The following is a 22,615-nucleotide window of genomic DNA, read 5'->3' on the forward strand; positions in this document are numbered from 1 at the left end:
GAAAATATCTTTACGAAAACTCAAGCAAGTCCAGTTCCCCATGAGCTGGACGACTTAGACCTACGCAGATAATTAACCTTGCGTCTCTTTCCCTTTTCTCTTCTCTTCGCAGCCAAACGACTTCTCCATCTCCCTGAAGGCACAGAGCAAGAATAAGCATTTCAAAGTGCAGCTGAAGGAAAGCCTTTACTGCATCGGACAGCGCAAGTTCAACTCTATGGAAGAGCTTGTGGAACACTACAAAAAAGCCCCCATCTTCACCAGTGAGCAGGGCGACAAACTGTACCTGGTCAAGGCCTTGGCAGCTTCCTGATCCCTCTCTGTCTCCCACACACACACACACACACACACACACACACCTCTACACAACTGCATCCATACAGTATATACACACACACCAGAACACACACTAACATATTAAACTCCAAGCCTGAGGACTTAACACATCATCAGGACTTTTTAATGCCCGATTTGTGAGCATTCCAAGAGGAGGAAGCAAAGGCACGGGAGAGACTCAGAGGAACAGAGAGAGAGCGAGAGAGAGAGGGGGGGAGAGAGGGAGACAAAGAGGAAAAAGACTATGGACTCCTGAGAGTTGACTACAGACCTCTTGGTCGCCCTATTTTAAATTATCCAGATGTGTTAGGTCATAGGCAAACAAACGCCATGTATTTCCATCTTGATATCTATTAGTTACATTTAGTTTCTTTTCTTTTTTTGTTTTGTTTTTGTCAATAATATATAATCCTTTTAACAGTTTCTTTTTTAAAAAAAAAAATGTGATTTTTTTTTTTTTTTTCTTTTTTAACTATCGAACACACGACATCCACCGCGAGGCATTCTCTCTCTTTTCTTTTTCTTTTGTCGTTTTCCAGACTCTATCCCCATAGAGGTCTGCATTTCAAACGTTCTGTGTTTGTGTTGGCTGTCTTAACGGTTGTGGACGACGCACCGGGTTCACAACTTCCTGCTAAATGCTAATCATGAATAAAAATTAAGTGACCAAAATATATTTATTGAAACAGTTCTATTAGGATTCACCGTTTGTGTTTTTTTTTTTAAATTTCTTTTTAGAGATATCGGGACATCCGCACCGTGCGGGTGTGCGAGTGTGTGCGTGAAAACGGAAGATGAATCATCTTCTCGTGCGAGGTCGTGTTATTTTTATTTTTTTTCATACCGCGGAACTGCTTGTCTCACGTATTGCTGTATCCTTATCATGTGAATGTTACAAAGGCCGAGTTGGCGAGAGGTCATACATGTGTCGGGTCGTGTGAGGAGTTAAGTGTTTTCCCATAAAGTTCTAAACCTCCTCCTCCTCCTCCTCCTGCTCCTCTTCCTCCAGTTCTGTGGAAACGGGAGGGGGAAATCCAGGCAGGATGATGTCACCGATCCTGAATTAGTGATCACTTGAGGGAATGAGGGAGTTAAAGGGTCACCCGGGGGTCACGTTTGTGCGGTTGCCGAGCGTATACATATACATCAAACTAAAAGCAGCAGGCGCACAAAGGACTTAAAGGAGAATACAGTTCCTTAGGGGAAGTCGGGCCATTTGTTTAAAGCGTGAGCTTGGAAGTGAAGTGTCCTCGTCTTGTGCAGCCTGTGTGAAGTCACAATACATGTCTTTTAACGCAACACATGGTTTGTATTTACAGCGCAGTGTTTAGCGGAAAGAATGGACAAAGTAGAAGTTTGAGCGTTGGAAGATCAGCAATCAGAGCCACGGCGGCAGCGACAGGGACGGCGACGATGGCGATCACAATGTCTGCGATGATGAGTTCTCCAGCTGTGGCCAGTTGGACCCAAGTACAGTGAAAGTAAGAGAGGGGGAGAAAGGGAGGGGAGGGGAGAGAGGGATTTCACAGAGGAGGAATGGAAAAAAAAAAAAGTGAATCAGGATCCAGGGAGGAGGCTTGGAGAATCTGTTCCACAGGATAAGAATATCTGGATTATTGCTCCCAGTCAGATTCGGGTGGGGGAGAATGAGCGGAGGCCAACTTTGGACGTTTTAATCAAAGCGTTAAAGAGACACTGGGTGTTTTTTCTCTCTCTCTCTCTCTCTCTTCATTCCCTCAGGTGATTGACAGAGCGATGAATACAACAAACGCTGTGGGGATGGACGACGCGCGTTTTCTGTCATGAAGTCACTTTTCAGTTTGATTCGCGGCAACTTTTCACATCCACAGCACGAGTAGTTTTTCTATATTAGAACATTCCGAGGTGAGAGCACGTGCGAGGACTGAACACATTTCTAAAACGATATATATATATATATATATACATGTATGCCTTTCTAAGTGAAAATCACGTGATTGTTTTTCATATAACTTGAGTGATTTTCCGTCATTTAAGGTCATGCATTACTTTTATTTCCAACATATTTGTGCCTGTTTTCCCACTTAAATTTCCCAATATCTAACCCGCCGTGTTGCCAGATAAGTATTTAAAGTTAGTTAAAGAATTCATGTCATGTATTTCACTCTTTCCCCCGCCCCTGGTATCGGTGCCATATTGCTGACACGTCGTGCAAAGATAGTATTTAGCGATCCACTGCTGTCAGCAATTGATTTTTATTTATTATTTTTGTTGTTGTTTGTGTACGTGTGTGTGTGTGTGTGTGTGCGTGTGTGTGTGAGAAAATCCCCTCCTCTTGGCTTCTGTTTCTGCACTAAAATGACAAACGCCAACACAGTGTGAAGGATTTAGGACGAGGAGATGTTAATGTGCCTTCACAGCTCTCCGTCAACCAAAGGTTCCTTTTTTTTCTCCTCCATTTTTCACCTTTCCTTATCCGATTCTTCCCACTTGTCACCGCCTCGTGCTCTTTAGTTATAACTTTTTTCATGTGGAGTCTGACCGGCGAGCGAATGTGTGCGACATTTTTTTTTGTCTCGATTGATGCATAAAGACGTCCAAACCCCCCCCCCCCGTTAGCTGACGACTGTGTTGTAGTTTCAAGTGACCTTATCATAGATGAAAACTTCATGTACAGAATAAAAAAAACAACAACTTACCCCGGGTGTAACCATGGCCTGAATCTCACGTTACTGGTTCTAAAGAAATTGCTTTTTGTCAAGACGTTCACTTCTGCAGTTTAGCCACTTAAATAACTGAAGAAATGTGTTCAAAATAAAGTCAAGTATAAAGTGAAGGCCCGCATGAGCAGAGCCTTCTGCTGTACAGGCATGGTTTTTAGATTTAACGTCAGTGGTGATGGATGTTATTGAGAGACTGATTCATTTCTTGATGATACTGAGGACAAGTGACCTTGTGCTTTTCCTGTCTTTGTTTGTTTGTCTCGTTTTGACGCTTCAGTGCTTTTGTTTTTTCTGTCTTTCTTCTGTGCTGCTTCCACGTTTCTTTGAGCGTTTCTTTGTCTCACCGAGCTTCCTTCTTCGTATGTGACGGTGTGACAGAGTGAAGGAGGACAGACGGGTGAGATTTTTTGGAAAAAAGTGACGGGATCCGATGCCACGGAACGATCAAGGCAGTGCTGTGAAAACGAGGGAGAAAAAAAAAAAGAAGCAAACGATGTATAATGTCATGCTCTTAATTACTGTTCTTATGGCGGCGACGATGTGTTCAGGTGTAATAATTTTAGGAGAGTTTATTATAGAGTGTTCAAAAAAAAGACGTAATAAAGCCACATAAAAATGACGATGTCTGCTGTTTTTATGGATCATCTCAACTCGGCCTCTTTCAGTCATAACATGACAAGACGAGGGCCACAAGGCGTGCAGTGGCTAGCATTATTGCCTCACAGCAAGAAAGTCACCAGTGTGGAGTTTGCGACACTTCTGAACTGACTGTCGTTGTTTTTTGTCTCTTTGTTTGCCCAGTGATGGACCTGGACGACCTGTCCCAGGGTGTCCCCTGCTTCTTGTCCTACATGTCAGCTGGGACTGTCTCTAGTTCCCCTTCAACCCTCACAGATCACTGTTGCCTCGGAACAAGGGCCTTACTGCATTGAGTTTGCATGTTCTCCCCGTGTGTGCCTGGGTTTTCTCCAGCTTCCTCTTACAGTCCAAAAACATGCAATTAGGTCAATTGGACACTCTAAATTGACCGTGAGAGTGGGTGGTTGTTTGTCTATATATGTGTCTGGGGGTGCCCCAGCTTTTTGTCCTCTGTCACCTGTTACTGTCTCTGGTTTCCCTTCAATCCACCCTCATGGATCACTGTTGCCTTGCCTAGTTTTTGGGGAATTTGGTCAAAGCTTTAGACGATGAGTGAGAAGATGACGTGAAAAATGGCCGATGTAAGTGATTTCAGCAAGGGTCAGGTTGTGACGGTTTCAGGGCAGGAACTACTTTAAGTCGTCCAAACGCTTCTGTAGCTCAGACTGCTTAAAGGTTAATGCTGGTTCTGATGCGGAGCCAAGTCATAAAGGTCAGAGTTATGTAACTGTGGTGCCTTTTAATATGGGAGGATATTGTCGTTCTGTAATCACCTGCAGGTTGATTTTGTTCTGGAAACAGCACAAGGTTTAGAAGTGTTTGAATGATGCTTCAGCACCACCCAGTGGCCAAAATGCCTCATTACATCACAGATGACACATTTGCTCACTTTATTTAAAATCATTTGTAGCAAAAGTACAAGGCTTTTGCAAAAGTACACATAACAAAGTAATGTGTACTTTTCATACACATTATTGTTTATACAAAACAACAAAAAAATGCTCATTAATCACTTCAATCAAACCCACTGTGGGAGTAATGCGAAGCGTGTGGGACAAAGTGTGATTGTGTTGCTGTTGCGCAACATTGACGGTGAGTCGAGCCAAATCTCACCACAGATTTACAGTAACTGACCTCGGTTTGTTCCGGAGGCTGTCACAACAGAACAGCGGGGGCGGGGCTCGACAGTTTCTGTCGAGCTCTGGTCCTCGTGCCAGTGTGGGGGCCCCAGAAAATTCCCATGAGGCAACATAAAGACACACGTTTTTAAAAAAGTATAATGTCACAGCAAATTTTAAAGACAAGGAGTGAATACTACTATAAAATGAGTGTCTGTAAGATGTAGAAAAGTGCAGCAGTTATGTTTTTTGCAAAAGTTTTAAGGCTTTATCAGTGAATTTCAAGTGCTGAGGAAAGATGTTTCTGTGAAGTGCGACGCACGTACACGACTGCAAACGTCTGCTTGTTTTTATGTCCGTCAGATTCTCTGATCGTGGACATTTGGATTGGAATGATGTGACGGAAAGTCGTCAACGACGGTGTGTCCTGGCGTCATAGACACTTTTTCACAGCAGATATTTGTTGACATGATATCGCGGGAGAACCAGGGCTGTCGTGCTATTGTTAGAGTGTAAAGTCAGGTCTCACGTTCACCTCTAGAAATGTGTGTTTTCAGTGTTTTTCTGAAGGTGTTAATGATGAGAAATAATTATAACATATGGTCATTCTAGTGTTGTAACATTCAGGGTTTCTTGCTCTCCCTAGTGTCTTTCATTCCTGACCCTTCTCTCTGTCCTCATCTTGCAGGATCCAGGTCCATTTTCATTATTATTATTAATAATAACAGTAGCAGTAGTGGTATTGCTAATGTATTGTGTGTCTAAATGACATTGTAGTACTTTAACATGTCATGACTGATTCAGAACTGTTGTGTCTAAACCTATAACTCTATACATGTATCTGCTTCTTGTCTCTTTTTTTTCTGTCTTTCACTTTCTCCCCCTCATTTTTCCTTTCACCGCAACCGGTCGAGGCAGATGGCCGCACATCTTTGTGTCTGGTTCTGTCAGAGATTTCGTCCTGTTAAAAAGACAGTGTGGAAAAGAAGAATCTTCGTTTTTAGAAGTAGAGCAGGTCAGATATGGCGGCGGGCAGGTGGGTCATCAGTTGCGCTCTGATCCACCAGTGTGGCTCTGTGGAGTTGTAGCGCGTGTAAGGGCGTTTGGACATAATAGCGTCGGTGATGTCGTCCAGAACGGGGCCCACGTCCTTACTGCCGCTGTTGCAGAAAGAGCGCATCTGAGCCATGTGATGCTCAAAGTGCGCTTTCCCATAATCCTCCTTCACAGACGCGGGCGCCTCGTTCCACAGCTTGTTGGTCTCGCTGGCCACAAATTCGCGCGTCATGATGCCTGTGGCCATGATGAAGTTTCCCGGCTCGATGATGGACACCTTCACTCCCCAGGTCTTCATCTCGTAGCGCAGGCAGTCGGAGAAAGCTTCCAAGCCGTATTTGGACACGCAGTAAGCCGAGCGCATCACGTTTCCCATCCTCCCGTACAAGCTCACCATGTTCACGACGCGACCTGTGGACACAAGAACCAGGTTTGTTCCATGTTAAATGCCAGTTTTAAAGAATGCATAAAATATCAGGTTAGAAAAATGAATGTCTGTAAGTTTTAAATGAATACGCTTAGTGAGTGTATAGTAGTTCATATTTTGATGGTATCTCATGTAGTAAGGCTCCATCTTGTTTTTAAATCTGTAGCACCGTAAATATTGAACTAAGGATTTAATGACAATTACAGTTCGGCTCATTTTCATTTGAATGACAATTAAATTGATTTACTGTGTGATATTTGTGCAGATCTGAGAGAAACAAAGATCTTCAGTCTGTAGAATATGATGTGTTTGTTTATAGATCAGGACAGTATTTATTTTAGTATCTAAAATGGTTCATTTGACACAACTTTGCGGTTTAAGGAATATTGCACCTCCTGCGATTTGAAAATTTAGATTCAGTTCTAATTAAAAAATTAAGTAAAATGAAGTAGCTTCAAAAACTTCCAGGTCCATAAATCAAGTCTTAAAAAAAAAAAAACAACACAAGGTTTTATTCATATTCTAATATTGGCTCCAGTGGTTATTGCATCTAAAGTGTAGAATAAACTACCAGCCACTTATTTTTATTTTTTTCTTTATTATTATTATTATTATTATTATTATTATTAATAATAATAATAATAATAATAATAGTTATCATTTAAATTGTCACCTAAACACATCATTTACAATATATTATGTTTATGTTTAAACACAAATAAATGAATTAGAATAATTTAAAGTATAAAAACCATTACAGGGCAAGACTGTTAACATTCCTCACTGAAATCATGGGACACGACTTATTGGATTTCTCCCTTCCAGGAATTCTAACTATGTTAATAATACACATATATATATATATGTATATATATATATATATATAGGTATAAGGTATAAGGTATGATAAACTAAGGTATAAGGTATGATAAACTAAGGTATAAGGTATGATAAACTTCTCCAGTGTTTAATCTACAGTGCAGACACAGATACAGCTGCTGACCTTTGGCTCTGCGGATTAACGGCAGCACAGCTTTGGTGACCCTGATGGTGCCCCACAGGTTGACCTCTGACACCTGCTTGTAGGTGTCCAGGGAGGTGAACTCCACTTCCCCGAAGGTCGACACGCCGGCGTTGTTCACCACAGCCCACAGACCTGAGTCAAAGACGGGAGGAGAGGATTGAGTGTGTGAGTGATCCTCAGGTTTTTAGCTGAGGCAGTGTTGTTGTTGTTGTTGTTATTTTACCTCTTTCAGAGTTCTGGAGGTTTTCTTGGACATATTCGACGGCCTGGTTCACCTGTTCCTCGCTGCGGACGTCCAGCTGCACCACCTTCATTCGATCTGAATGAAACTCTTCCAGCTCCTTTGCACCTTCTCCACCTTCGTCCTGCAGGAACGACAGAACGTCACACCTGTGGTACGGTATATTTTTTGAGAAGGTCTTACCACTTATGGATCAAATATTTGACGGTTCTTTTTATTTTGTATATTGTACGTGTTATTTTAAGTGTCAAAAAGAGATTTTTGAGGACTTCCTGGGTAAATAAATGAATGATGAAGACGTGGTGTCGCTGGCGTTGTCTCACTGCAAGCTCGTCGCCGTTTTGGATCCTGTTTTCGACTGAGGGCTTTTCTGTCTGAGGGAATGTTTGTTTGTCTCTGTGTGTTTGCCCTGTGATGGACTGACAACCCGTACAGACTAGTGTACCCAACCCTTTGTCCCTATGTCAGCTGGGACTGGCTCCAGCTCCCCCCACGTCCCTCATGCAGAGGATAAAGCAGTAGAACGGATGTCAAAAATGTGACTTTAAATCTGTCCCTGTACGGCCTCAAATTAAACCTGAGAATGTGGGGGAGATATATACATATATATATATACATACGGTGTAAAGTAGAACCTGCAATGCAGCACGTGTGTTCAATTATTCATACCGTTACCTTTAAAAGACACCCAGCGAAGACGGTGAAGCCCAGACTGTGCAAATGTTTGGCGAGTGCATGTCCAAACCCACCGTCGCAGCCTGTAATAAACACAGCTTTCCCGTTCACCTGCACAGGAGGAGCAACAAATACATTTACTTTAGCTCATGAAAAACACACATTAAAACAGATACAATCATATATAGAGAGTATGCATTAGGTTATGCCCTTTAAATATGAACAGAAAGTCAGGAAGTAAGCAGAAGGTTTATAAAAAGCACAATGTAACCTTTTAAAGTAATATTCATGAGGCATATATTCCGCTATAAGCGTATATATCCACACAAGTTGTGGGGGACATAGTGAACACAAATTAATAACTTAAAATAGTATAGTAATGTTCGTTGAAGGCACAATATCAACTGATTTTAGATTATTGCAGGAGTGGTTTGGTCCACTCTCACATTTTACATATTTCTTGTGACGTATCATATGAGTCTCCAGATCCAGATGTCATGTTCCAGCTTTACTGTTATATTATGAAGTTATTTCTTTGATTTTAGATCTTAATTCAAGGTGTTCAGCTTCTAGTTAAGTCAAATACTGTTAAATTCCCACTGTTTGTCCTCCCTGTGTCATTTTACAGCATACTCTACACAGGTTAATGGCATGTGGACTAATAAGGACACAGTTAATGACAAGGGATTGTAAGAATGTGGTTATTACGCAACATGTGGCCATGGTGTTGTAATACGTCTTAGTGAACGTGTTACAGGATTATTATATACAACAAAAACAATACTTCTCTCTAACATAAGTGCATGCAGATTTTGACGTTACCTCCACAAATCCTCTGGAAATTCTTGGCGTCGCGACAGACAGCACAAACACCAAATAGAGCACGACTATGCACTCGGTGACGCTGCTCTCCGGTAAACCGAACATTCTCATCACGGAGTTCAGCAGTGCGGGGAGTCCAAAGCCCAGCAACAGCGTGAGCAACACGGAGAAAGACACAAGCAGAGCCGCTCGGAGCGTGGACACCGAGGCCATGTTGACGGCGGTGTGCGTTTACATTCCTGGCGAACGGAGCTGTCACATTATCCGCTGTGCGGTCACGGCCAAATACGCCCACTCCTAGCAGACGTTATTAAAAAATAAATAAATAAAAGTAAGTGAGTTCTTTAGCGTTCTTCCCTTCACAAACCTGTAATAGAAACGTTTCCCAACCGTCACGTAAAACCTCTCTAAGCTTATATTTAATAAAACTAAATAAAAGTTTTATAAAAGTAGTCGTTTCTTTTTCCGGATGTAAGTGGTGCTCTTATGGGGGCTAAACCGGAAATACACACCAGGGTACCGTCTTGGCAGAAACCCCCTTTACTATATTTTAGATCAAATGCAGTAAATTAAACAGAAACTATGAAGTTCTTGTACGAGCAGGCGATAAACTGCATTATTTTCCACTATCTTCTGTAATCACACTTTTTTTTTATCGGACTGGAAACGTTCTTAATATGAATATTCACATAGAAAATTAGGACACATATTTAACAGTGATATTTGCATTAGCGTGGAAGCAGCCCCGGCAGCCCCCCCTTGTGGTTGCTGGAAACCCTGCAAAATGTATGTATGAGTAACATAAGTATCATATAAACTATAGTTTTGTGCACAGAAATAGTTAAAATGTATTAATGTAGTTGCTAATACATTATTTTAAAGGACATTTTAAGAAGGGTTAGGGTTGCACCACCATGCAGCCATTTCCTCTTCAAATGAGAACTTATTGACGGCCCCTATTTTACTATGAAAAACTGAATATCAGTCATGATTAGAAGAACTTCCTCTTGGAGCAAAAATTTAATTTATTTAATTTATTTCCCACCTGAAAAATTAGGTCAACACTAGGGAGACGTTGTTGAAAACCCTGTATCTCTAACAAGGGACTGGATGTGTATGCATGTTAAATTAACATACAAGGCTCTAAAAATCTAAAAACCCAGTGTTGCACACACACACAAACAAAATGAAGTGAAGAAAAGTCAGCTGAGCAAAACTTTTTCCATGTTTTTAATATACTACTATTGCAAGAATGTTTAAAAACCTAATAACTCACTGAAAAACTCCAGTCAAGGTAGTAGAGCGTGCAATAAACACCAAAGGCACTGAGGATTTAGTGTAAACTCTATGTGACCAAATGACGGCCTTAAGAAACACTGTAAACATGCTTTTTATACCCATGTTCAAACAGAGGCTGTTCAACTGCAAAGAAATTAAAACTTGTGAGAACACCACGCCAGTACTAAACGACTACTAAATCATAGAAAAAAAAAGAAAAATTAAGAATGTACATGTAAAGAGACTGCAGTGCTTACTATGACAAACGTGAGACCCGGCTGAGATTTCAAGAAAAACTGCAGTTTTTAAATGAAATTAACTCCTTTTTTGTAACTTTCACTCCCAGTGAAGCAGAACAGATACACGTGCCACAGTTAAGCAACATTTAAACAGCACTAACACTGATGTATGGAGAGGATATCGCTGGTGGAGTGAGTCACCTCGGATGCGAAAACCAGTAGCGGAAAAGAGACAAAAACAAACATGTGGTGCATTTGTTTTTACTGCAAGTGCTCTGTTATTTTTTAATTCTGCTTTCTTTCTTTCTTTCTTCATTTATTTTTTGAGAAAAGTATCAAGCTTTTTCTTGATATTGTCAAATGAGTCCACTCCCATGTAGTCCGCCTGACCTTGCTCCCATTTCTCCCGCCGCTCGTCCGACGTCAGCTTCTCCGTCGCCGCCGCCACTTCCTCTTGTGCCTGCGCTTGTGCGTGCACTTGTACGTGAGAGGAGGGGCTTTCAACCTAAGCCAAAATAGACAATCAAACACAACGATGAGACCATAGCAGGCACAGAAATAGACGCAGCGTGGAAAAGCACTAAGAATCGCCATACATAGCATTTTTCTAATAAATGGCCACAGCCAAACACAAGCAGAAGCTTCTCTTTTTCTATTTTCTTTTTTCTAGACGAGTAGTAGGAGCACTAAACCAGGCGCCAACAAGCTAGAAAAAACAACAGACGATTATCTCCATACCTGTATGCTCTCAGAAGTGACTGTGTCACCACTATACTGGGGCTTTTTGAGATGAATGGTGAGGGGGGAATAGAAAGTGGGTAGATCATCCAGAATCAGAGCAGAATGAATGTAGGTGACAATGCAACACATTTATGAAAACAATATTCCTTTTTTCTTTCAGACTCTCCCTCTCAAGGAGTCACCACAGCAGGTAAATCAACAAAAAGTGTCAAATAAAAGTCACAATTTGAACCGCAGCTTTCCGTTTGCTCCCCATTTACCTCCTCGCATCCTGAGTGGAACGGCTGGTCTCCGTACTCCTCGTGCATCATGGGTACGACAGCGGTGGAGTACAGGTTCCACCAGTCCAGGAGGAAGGTGGAATGCGTGTCGGCCTCCTGCACACTTCCGGTCACCCGTTTGGTTTTGGGATCATACTTGTAACTCCACGGCTTGGTCTTCCCTAAGAAATGGACCACCTTGGCACTGCCACCATATCTGAAAAGAAAGGTATTTGTTTTATCAAATTATTACTTAATTGTGACTTGATCCATTCAATTCAATGTGAAAACTGATTTTCTACAGCTTTGCTTGAGGACATATTCTATTCATTCTCTCCCTGACAGCTCCTTAAGAGTGGAACTGATCGCCCCCTGGTGGATGACTGTAGGATAAGTTGAATAAACACAGCCATCTCCAGGTCAGTGGACATGCAAACTAAAAAGAAATACACAAGAAATTTAGTTTTTTCAAAGTTTCAATCAATCACCAAGTGTTTTGATTTGTCAAGACAGCTGAGAAGACATCACATGTGGGAGATTTGTTCAGTTGTGTAACGTTTATGTCTCATCGCTGATATTTTCAAATACAATTTAAAGTCTTAGCTTTTCCACCCCACCTTTAGTTTGACTGTATATACACATTTTTAAAAGTGTTATATCTACTTTTATAAAGCGACGAGAGCTATAACTGACGACAATTTTCATAATCGTTAGGTCCATAAAATGTCGGAAAACGTTAAAAACCTTTGTTCAGTGTTTCCAAACCTGTTAATGATGATGTTTCTCAAATGTCTTGATTTGTCCACAAACAAAATTGTTTTATGGAGCAAAGAAACAAAGATAAAAAAAATCTGAAATCCTGTTAAAAAGCCTAAAACTGATTAAATCTATAAACAAAATAGTTGACAATTTATTGTTTCAGCTCTAAAAGCGACATGTAGACGCCGCAGGATTAGATAAAGAGTTAGATTGGGCGTATAAAGCATTTCAACACGGATGTTTTTAAATGTGCTATGTTAAGAAATTTAAAAGAGCTTTGACCTAAAATGTGTCTTCAACGTCATTCTTCAAACATCAGCAGTGGTGTCGACACCAAAAACATTTTTATTACCAGTGTCATTCTGATCTGGTTGCCAAGAAATGCCCATTGATGAGGATTGTTTTCCATGATGAGAGGTTTCAATGCAGAGAGACAGATACGGGAAGGAAGGGCGGCGGGTGCTGGGGTTTAAGATGCAAAGCACAATGACGAGGCTTAACGTTTTTAAAAAAAAGAAAAGAAAAAGCTCTTTAAATAAACAGGCTCTATTTTAGGGTTCGGCATCAGCTGTTCGCGAGCTCATGCTTGGACATTCGACCCAGAGACGAGGGCCTGCTGGGCTCAGCCCGCTGCAATCGCGCCCCTTGCCTCACTCGTAACCTAATGTCATGTCACGATGTCACTACATGTTCATGTGATCAGTGTCCGCTTACACCTTGGCTTTGTGTCCCCACACAACAGTCTTTGAGCCACACTCACCGGCAGCCCCGGCTGAAATCTAATAACCATGTTTAAAATATCATAAAGATATTTTTATTTCCTTTTTTTTTTTCCCCTGTAATAGCCACGTGACCTTGGCAGACTAACACTTACTGTTTGAATGCCGGGAGGTAAGTGTAGATGGCTATGCTGCTGAGGTTGTAGATGAAGGGGAGGTGTTTCGAAATGTCAGCTGTGGCCCAGTCGCTAAAGAAGCCATTCAGAACACCTTGGTCTCCTCCTGCAACACAGACAAGTGAGAAAATATTGACATAAGCTTCTTTTAGACCAACCTCATCAGTCTTTACATAGATTTAAAAAAAAAAAAAAAAGACATATTCAAGAAAAAAAAGGTGTTTTGAGATTAAACTTGAAATGTCGAGGATTCACGCGTATTAGGACAGGTTACAGAGTGTCCTGGTTTCTACACGGTCGGCAATGCCACTAAAACCAGAGAGACTTCACCGCTTCCTGTCAAGAAAAAGAGTTTCAGCAGGACAAAGACTCACGTTCACAACATCCCAACCACGTCTGACACAGACTGTCTGGATTCAACTTCGGCAGCTTCTGTGGAGCGGTCGCTCCCTCTGACGTGAGACAAAACGTCGGAGATTAACGTGGAGAACGTGAATCTCCACGTGTTATTCCTACTTTATCCTTGTCATTCTTCATGCACAGCCCTGATACTCCCGTAGTAGTTCACAGCAATTGTCACAAATATAAAAAAATAAATAAAAACGTCAACGTCAAGCTCAGCACTGCAAAAATTTAGGTTTGCAAATTAAGTGGAAAATGTAGAGGAGAACGTTAGTTGTGTGGACATGCCGTCACAAACTGCTGCGCTGGTGTAAATCGCTTATAAAAGGACCTCAGTTTGCCCTGAGTTGAGAAATATCTTCATTCTTTTCTTTGTCACATGCCCACCAGTGACACTTGGTCCTGTTAGCATAACTGTTAGCAAAGATGGCAGACCCGGTTTACATTCTGGGAATGAGGTCCTGTCCCCCTACGAGTGGGTCTAAAAAGTGCAGAATTAGCGTTGTAGTTTCAAGGCTCGGGCCAAGTGTCACCGGTGGGCACGTAACAAAAAAAAAGAAGACGTTTTTTCAATAATTTTTCAAACAAAGCTAAATGCAAATCGGTGGTTTTCCTTTAACTTTAAGTAAAAAAATTAATAACCATCACTTAAAAACCAAGAATATCATCACACTGTACCTGGTTTAACAGCAAGTGCCTGAAAGAGTCGCAGTAAAAAGCCTCCATTATACTTCTAATGCTGAGCTGACACGTGTTTGTGTGTGTACTTCAAACACTGGCAGCTGAAAGTGACTGTCGCCTGCTCAAAGTGCTCTCAGTTGTGGTTACAAAGAGAATCTAATCCTTTTACTTTTTAACTCTCACTGAGCATAATGACAATCAAAGTTGAATTACTTGTCAGCATTTAAACAAAGTTTGCAGTAGTTTAAAGGCGTTTAATAACACAGTGAGACGCGGGTACTTAAAATATTTTGTGTGTGTGTGCGCGCGTTAGTGACGTGAATAAACATTTCCCTCTGTGACAGCGCTCGCTTTCAAGTTTGTACTTGAGCTGCCTCCAGTGATAGAGCCCCACTCTCTCTGGCTGCTTTTTGAAGCGGGGCAGAGCTCATCATGGAGGTGGATTATACAAACACAGACCTCAGGACAGTCTGTGCAGCGCAGGGTTGCACAAGTAGGTCAGTTATCCTCCGAGTGTGAAACCAAAACAGATCTGGACAAATATGTGGAGTTACATCATCGACACAACACCGTGTTTTAGAGGCGGGCAAACACCGCGGCGGCAGATCGCCGACCCCAAACCCCTTCACAAGAGTACGTGTCTGTTCCAACTCTGAAGTTTTTTCTGGTCGCGCAGAGACAGACACACGTCTCCTCACAGGCACAGCTCTGTGCTCCCCGCACGCCAGAGATGGCTGTAGTTTAAAATAACACACATAGCTGCACTTTGTGTACGGACATACACACACCACCCCCACTCCCCCCCGCCCCTATGGATTTCTCAACTTCATACGACGCAAGCGTCTTCATTTTGAGGGTCCGAGAATGTGCATCAGTGCGGCCGTCTTCAGTGAGGTTTCCACTGTGACCCACAGAGAGAGACAAGGGAGTGCATGTGTGTGCGTCATGTGTTCCATGCAGTAGATATGTTAAAAAGGTCATCGCATGTACAGCTATTTATATACACAGCTTCACTCATTAGCATACCAGCGGGCTTACAGACGCTACACATAAAAACTTCATGGACCGTTATTGACAAAGAGAGCACACTTTCCTGGAAGGAGGACAATGATGTCTTGTGTGTGGATGTGACTAATGAAAAAACATTTTGGCACAAATGAGCTGGACGCTGGGCACTTGAAAGCGTTGTCCGTTATTCAGCAGACCAATTGGTCCCGACAGACTCTCTCGCTCCTATTCCACAGTACTTCTACACAAGTGAAAAAGGGCAAGTTTATTTAAGTGGCCATTAAATTCCACAAAGAACCATAGACATGTACGTCGCGGCGTATTCTAATATCCTCCGTTATGAAGTCTATGGGAAAATTTCACACTTGATTTATAACGTAAACAAGTAAACACTTACCTGAGGTGCTAATGGGTAGACCATTTTGTAAACAATGCTTCCATATAGGAGGAAAATAGATTTATGCCACATGTGAGTGCACATCAGTGTGATTGACAACTGGTTACAGGCTCTGGAGGCTTCAAAATGGAAATTTAAGATTCTTATTGGCGACATCAATCTGAAAATAATGCTTTTAAATGTTGCAACGATGATTACTTTTGTTTTTCTAAATGATTGTAATTGAAACACCAGTTTCGATTGTGGTTGTTTATCACAAGAAGACGAGATTTGTTTGAGGAGGCTGCCGTGCAATTTCTGTTTTTTCGTCCACGGCACAGAAGTGATTTTTTTTTGCTGACAAAATCAACAGACTGCACTGTGTCAAGCTCCACACTGTAGGAATTGGACTTCTGTGCTCGGTGCCCACAATAGGACGCAAAAACAACTGGGACAGTATATCCTGGGACAGACTATTCAGAGCGACATTCCTTGCATTTATAGAGAGCTCATCACTCAGGATCACTTTGGGAAGTCGGTGGTGATAACGGCGCTAGAATCTAAACGTCTCATCAGATCCCAGGGCAAAGTCAAATTTTCTATACAGGGAGGCAATTGTGCAATTCTTAGACTTATGTAATCAGAAGCTTATAGAGGGTTCAACAAGTTCATCTACAGTAATACTGTCTCATGTCGACTGGATACTTTTGCAACGTTAAAATAAAAACACCAATATCCGATTCCAGAACTTCCAGAAACACTGCAGACTTTTCCTGGAAAGTCAGAAAACCCAAAGATCTTTTCAGCCACTGATCCGAGAGCAGCTGTTTCAGGGGAGACCAGAACTCGAGACGAGGAGGCCGAACAACAACCAAAATTCAGTTACAGCAGAGTGTGTCTCACCGAGAGGAGAAGCAGAATGTCAGCCAGCGCTGCGAGCTAAACAGGCCCTCTCAAATTTAACTTCCACCCCACCCACCTGATCCAGCGAGAGCCCCCTGTGAATAACTCGGCAGAGCTCGACAGTCTGACAGGAGAGCCTTGTGTCCACACACTCTGGCCTCCACAAAGACTTCACTTACAGCTAAAAAAGATAAATATGCTCAGTTGAGCGTCACGTTACGAGTGGCGAGAAATAATGATCACGTCAAACTATGCTGTGGTGAACCAGGAATTAGTCCCATGCTGAATTCTTTCTGATACCGATTTGGTTTTAGGGATTGTGGATCTTAGTTTTTCTTCTGCCAACATTCAACAAACAATTTTAATTGGCTTATCCCTAGAAATGACTAACTAATTCTCATTTGTCTTTCAAGATTATGAAGAAGCCAGAAGCTTAGCATACCACAGAAAACACAAGAATTTCTTTTTAAATGCACAGACTAGAATTAGTATGTTACGCATCACATCTTTAAACAATGTGAAAAAGCATCAAGATTTGGCAGTTAATTTCACAAAATGGCATTTTTAAAACACTTATTTTGTGTTCTCACGACCTAAAATGACATCAGTTATCCAACTTAAAGATTTAAAAACAAAAAAGACGCATTATTATATACATTTATACCAAAGAAAAGGTTAACTCCCCCAATTTCTTCCCAAGTTATGGCAGTGAATAAATACCAGCTATTCAAACATGGTAAACATTTGAACAAGATATGAAGAGATTCGCTCAGAGCTGGCACAGGACAGGTTTCCCCCCCGAATGTCACAGGCATGGAGGCCCGATAAAAGGCTCCGAGATAAACACTGACTCAATAAATAATATCAATGTCTTCTGATCAAAAGCAAATAAAACACAGTAAAACGTTAGAAAATGCTCCCTCCTCTCTTACCGTCAAAGCTGCCATGTTCTGTACAGTACTGAAGCAGTTTGCCGTGAGTCTCCATGGAAGGACAAAAAACGAACACGCCGGAGTTAAAGCAGTCAGGCCAGCCAGGGTCGGGGGCGGCAGATAATTCTTCTCTGTCAAACAGTTCATCTATATTTGAAAGCACCTGAGATACAAACAAACAACTTTTGAGAACAACAACAACAACAACAACAACAACAACAACAACAAGAAAGTTTATTCCCGCTAAAAAAATAAATAATTTCTTTCTCACCAGCGTGTCTGCGTCCATGAACACACATTTGGAGTATTGCGTCAGCGTCCAGCAGTGGAGTTTGGTGAAGGTGACACCCAGGTCGGGCCTCTTCATCATGGACAGGTGTGCCGTGTCTCCACTGTCCACCACGTCCACCACCCTCACCTCGTCATAGATGCTCTTCAGCAACGACCTGACGAACACAACAACTCGGGTTCAGAAGCGTTCCAAAAAGCCACAAATGAAAAGTAAGATTGTTGTTTCTTACTTGCATGGCTCTGACACTTGTGGCCCAATAAGCACCACCAGCTTCTTGGATGTGTTGTGGTTACGCAGGGACTTGCCCAAAACCATGGCACCTCGAGCATAGCTGTCGTTAGTAGCCAACGTCACAAAAGCCTGGTCTGAAAAAGGGACACAAACCAGGAGACAGAAGTCAAACTTTGCATACTAATGTATGTGAAGATTAAGTTACATTGTTTACTTTTCTTTGTCGTACAAAAACAAACATTTAGATCATTGGCAACTATGGTATTTCAGTTAAACAGAGGTATAATGTAAACTTCTCTTATCTTAGTGTCCACTAAGATCAGTCAACTTAATCTACTAAAAAATGTAAAAGAAAATAATTAACAAAATGTTGTATTAATATCAGGAAAGAGGTCAGCTCCATGGACGCCACCATACATTGGTTCTCCAAGGGGTGAGGTAAAGGACACTGTTGCCAAATTTTGCACATAGAATCCCTAAAAAATAAAGTTTACCCATATAAAAAATAAATAAATCATTATTTGTCTGATTATTGTGAGTTTTATTCGCAGCATGGCGCCTGCTCCGTACCACCACCTCTCATGGCAGGGAGGGGGAAAAGTCGTCAGCTACCTGCCAACTCATGCTACTGAACAATGACTCGCCTGTGAGAGGACGAAATAAATTGAAACGATGAAGTCAGTGTGGCAGCTGCGGTGGCTGTGTGGACTGTAGCATGTGAGCCAAACATGAGTCCCAACTGCGGTGAGTGTGTATCAACACCTTGGTAATGCCGTTAAACCAATAATAAAGACAGAAAAAGCAGCACAGGAGTCGGAGGGTGCAGTGCAGCGTCAGTGAGGGAAAAGTTGCCGTCTCACTGCTTCCTCTCCTCACGCCCCCTTTTCGATTGGTGCAGCCCGTGGTGTAGTATTTATACAAGTAGCCTCCCATAAAACACATAAACTAAAAGACAGCGCTTCACAGTGAGAGGCATGCAATCCTCCGCCAAGGACGCACAGTTTCCCACAGCGTCAGATACACGGATCGAGATCATTAAGTTCAACCACACCACACTTACATGAGATAATACTGATAATATTTTGCAGGGTTACGTTGAAAACTTCCCTATTGTAGTAAAGGTAAACCTGATATTTTCATGAAAATCCACTTTTATTCACAGACTCTATAAGACATGGGCGAAGCCTTTGGAGATTGAAAAGTAAAGCCAATGAAGTAATAAGCAGTTATCCACCAGGGGGCGACTCCTGGGTGCTTGTTGGAGAAAAACAACAACAACAACAACAACAACAGAATTTCACTTGATTTATAACCTCACTGACATTTTCATGGAGTAAAATTGTCTCTGCGTGTCTTCTTTAATAGCAGAGAATGTCAATTTTGTCATTGTGTGATCAAATTGCAAATCTTGTTTTGGAAACCGAGAGACTCCGTCCATTCCTGTGCTTTTACTATGAATTATGCTGCTCATAAAAACAGACAAACATTTAAAAGAAACCAAGAGTAGCGAACGTGCACACGTCCCCGTTAAAGAGAGTCGTCGCGATACGGTTAAAGAGTTCAGTCATGCAATCATGCATAGGTTCAAGCACCTACATCGAGGTCAAAAGACAGTTTCAAATCATTTAACAGGCACACATGTCATGACACATATGACTGGGGTCCTGTGTCAATAAGGCAAAGAGCATTTTCCTCCAATGGAACACACGAAAAACGCACCTTCCACACCTACTTTACCTCATATAGTTCCTTTTTCAACTGGTGCTGCAGTATTTTTACATGTAGCCTCACATTAAAGGAGGAAAAAGTTGATAGAAACCAGTGCATGTTGCAATTATTGCCGTCCATTATGACTGTGGAGTGATAAATTATGATAATAATGTCATACAAAAGTCTCAACTCCAAAGTCCTGGGACAAACAGAGGTTTAAATCATTGACCACAAGGCTCAGAGGGTTATCTTTGTCTCCACACTGAAGCACAAAGAGTTAAAACAGAGTCTACATGAAGTAACTTTCAAGTATTGCTTTGTCTTAACGTTTAAGATAATTATGTCTGAAATAAACTACGTCAGAGATGCATGCAGTCACGTGGACAGCTTTTCTCTTTTAAATGTCCAAAATCAAAGTGTCTGAAAGTGACATCACGTCTGACATCATATCACTCCGCCAATCTAATTTCTCATTCACGCGTGTAAGATGCGCCGCATGATATAGTCCCCAGGTCTTAAAATAAATTAACTAATTAACTTAGTTATCAATGATTGACAGAAACCAGTCTACAAATAAACATAATTCAACTACGCCCTGTCTTGGTAGAACAACTCATGTCACCCGGACAAGACAAGAGATGTGCAACAAGTGCAGCCATTTTCACACTATTAACCCAACACTGACACAAAGTCCGGGACACTTTTTCTACTTTGACAAACTCTGCAGTCAACACGTTAGGGAGCTCACTCACTTACAAACCTCCGCGCAGCGTCAAGCTTCCACATGTTTCAATGTCAAAATGTAACGTACCAGCCATGACTGAAGAAGAACGAGTCGAAGCTACTTTGTAGCCCGAACTTGGAGACTCAGCGACTGAGTGTGCGGGGGAAAGAAGGGCTGAGCAAATCTCCAGAGGTAGATTTATACCAGCGCGACAACAGCCAAACGCGGCGTCATGTGACGGTGTCTCCACACACCCACCTGCTCCCTGAGTGAGCCCCCACGCCCCCTCACCCCTGTGTGTGGAAAAGACATTTTTAAAGGTCCAGTGTGTGACATTTAATGACGTTTTCTTGTCCAAAACTAAATAAACTACTCACAACTATGTTTGTGTGAGTGTATAATCTCTTAAAAATCACAACCTATTTGGTTTCCTGAGGCTTTAATATCAGCGCTTTACGTGTACGTGAGGCAAGGGGCTTGCTTTGTGGAGGCTAGCTACATTTGTGGATTTAAGAAGAAGCTTTACCACATTTATTTGACTACTTTATATCAAAAATGATCTGCTGTTAATACTTATTATTATAATTACTATCATTATTATTATTATTATAATAATAATAATTAGTATTATTATGTGAATCATATTCAAGGATAGTAGCATTTGATTATGGAATGACATCACATTCCAGAGTCTCTATTTACTGAAATAGATGTTTTTATTTTATTTTATATATATATTATTTCTCAAACTGGAATTATGGATAGTCATAATTCAGTTGCAGAAATATGTATGGATTAACAATATCTGTAATGACAACCTACATGCACATACATTATGAATGGAAGACGTGATGTCATTTGGATATCTGACATTTATTTGACCAGTAATAATTAAATTATATTGTATATGTATCTATATTGCATAACCATTACAGTACAGCAGGTCATGGAGTTCAACTATCTACATGTTTACATGTATAGTGTGATAGTGGCATTTGATACCTATACATAAGCCAAAAACGTCACGATGAGTCAGATATAACTCAACAGTGCTGCCTTGACCTTTGAAGCAACTGCCATGCAGTCGCTCCGCCCAGTGTCGTCTTCACCAGCAATGACAATGTGCCGCGGAAGTCACTCTGTGTTGCTGGAATGAGGGGGCACTGGAACATTTTTCCTCTCCAGTTTACATTTGGCATTTTGTCACCACCTGATGGAGCAAACGGCACACAGCAGCGGCGGGGAGGTGGCCCAACAGAGGCTGTAACCCTCTACTGTATTACACTACAGTGCTTTATTTTTAGCCGCCTCGGTGGAGCTCCTGAATAAATTCTTGGGGGCAAGTATAGTGTAGTGTTGCTTAATCTGGACACTGACCTAATACTTAAGAGAGGGGGATAAACCGTGCCCTACAGTTTTCATGTTCCACTCGAGTGTTCTTTAAAACACTGGTATGTGTGAGAGGATTTCTTTTAAAATTCTTTCTTTTGAAATAGACTTCCATGCTTGCGCTGTCGTCTTGTCATGTTTTGTCTTGTCTTCTTGTTCTTGTGTCAATCACACTCATGCGATGACTAGCTGTGAAAAATGATATGGCAATAAACCTATCCTTGATCCTTGACCCTTAATCCTTTTAAAGGAAAAATTAAGAAATGATCAAATTTGACAAAATTGCATTGGTCATTTCACTAAAAACAGACTCTGATGATTGTTTTTTTTCTACCTTCTGCTTCACAACTCCGTGCCAGGGCAGTTAAACTCCCTACTGTTTCTTTGGCTCCTTTATTTTCTCCACTCAAGCAGATGCTTGGTGGAGTGGACGCGCTGCCAGGGAGAGCTCTGTGCTCGCCTCACACTGAGCTGCTGGACTGCAATCCTCAAAGAGCGATGCCCCCGCCCGTCCGACCTCCACCACTGGAACGGTGCCAGCTGAGCCAGAGGGATCACCGGGGTTCAAAGGCGGCGGTGCACTAAGATGGTGCATCCCTTTGTTTCTCCAAGCATGTATATCCTTTTAAAAATACATCAGAGCTCAACGGTTTATTTAGCCAAGATTGAAAACATAATACAAATGAAGCTGCAGTTTTCTGCCTTATCTTATTTGTATTCACTGTGTTTGTCATTGTGAGACTCAGTCCACCAGA

The 22,615-nt window shown here is 41.6% G+C and overlaps 3 protein-coding genes across 5 annotated transcripts in view; 1 reads left to right on the forward strand and 2 right to left on the reverse strand.

Annotated features, from left to right (window-relative positions):
- Positions 1 to 3,657, forward strand: part of nck1b (NCK adaptor protein 1b) — a 28,323-nt gene extending 24,666 nt beyond the window's left edge. For all 3 annotated transcript variants that reach the window (XM_058632916.1, XM_058632915.1, XM_058632917.1), the window contains one exon: positions 113 to 3,657. In XM_058632916.1, coding sequence (XP_058488899.1) covers positions 113 to 313 — 201 coding nt within the window. In that variant the 3' untranslated portion in view covers positions 314 to 3,657. The remainder of the gene's footprint in view (positions 1 to 112) is intronic.
- Positions 3,658 to 5,623: 1,966 nt separating this feature from the next.
- Positions 5,624 to 9,456, reverse strand: bdh1 (3-hydroxybutyrate dehydrogenase, type 1). The gene is made up of 5 exons (XM_058632918.1): positions 9,041 to 9,456; positions 8,219 to 8,329; positions 7,526 to 7,667; positions 7,282 to 7,434; positions 5,624 to 6,262 (listed from the first exon to the last, which is right to left on the reverse strand). The coding sequence occupies exons 1-5, from the start codon at positions 9,251 to 9,253 to the stop codon at positions 5,796 to 5,798; spliced, it is 1,086 nt and encodes a 361-aa protein (XP_058488901.1). The 5' UTR covers positions 9,254 to 9,456; the 3' UTR covers positions 5,624 to 5,795.
- Positions 9,457 to 10,247: 791 nt separating this feature from the next.
- On the reverse strand, positions 10,248 to 20,680 carry gyg1b (glycogenin 1b). Its single transcript, XM_058650499.1, has 7 exons — positions 20,559 to 20,680; positions 18,036 to 18,171; positions 17,786 to 17,960; positions 17,515 to 17,677; positions 13,192 to 13,318; positions 11,559 to 11,775; positions 10,248 to 11,062 (listed from the first exon to the last, which is right to left on the reverse strand). The coding sequence occupies exons 1-7, from the start codon at positions 20,563 to 20,565 to the stop codon at positions 10,874 to 10,876; spliced, it is 1,014 nt and encodes a 337-aa protein (XP_058506482.1). The 5' UTR covers positions 20,566 to 20,680; the 3' UTR covers positions 10,248 to 10,873.
- Positions 20,681 to 22,615: the final 1,935 nt, after the last annotated feature.

Source organism: Solea solea, chromosome 1 (assembly GCF_958295425.1).
Source record: "Solea solea chromosome 1, fSolSol10.1, whole genome shotgun sequence".
Classification (NCBI taxonomy): domain Eukaryota; kingdom Metazoa; phylum Chordata; class Actinopteri; order Pleuronectiformes; family Soleidae; genus Solea; species Solea solea.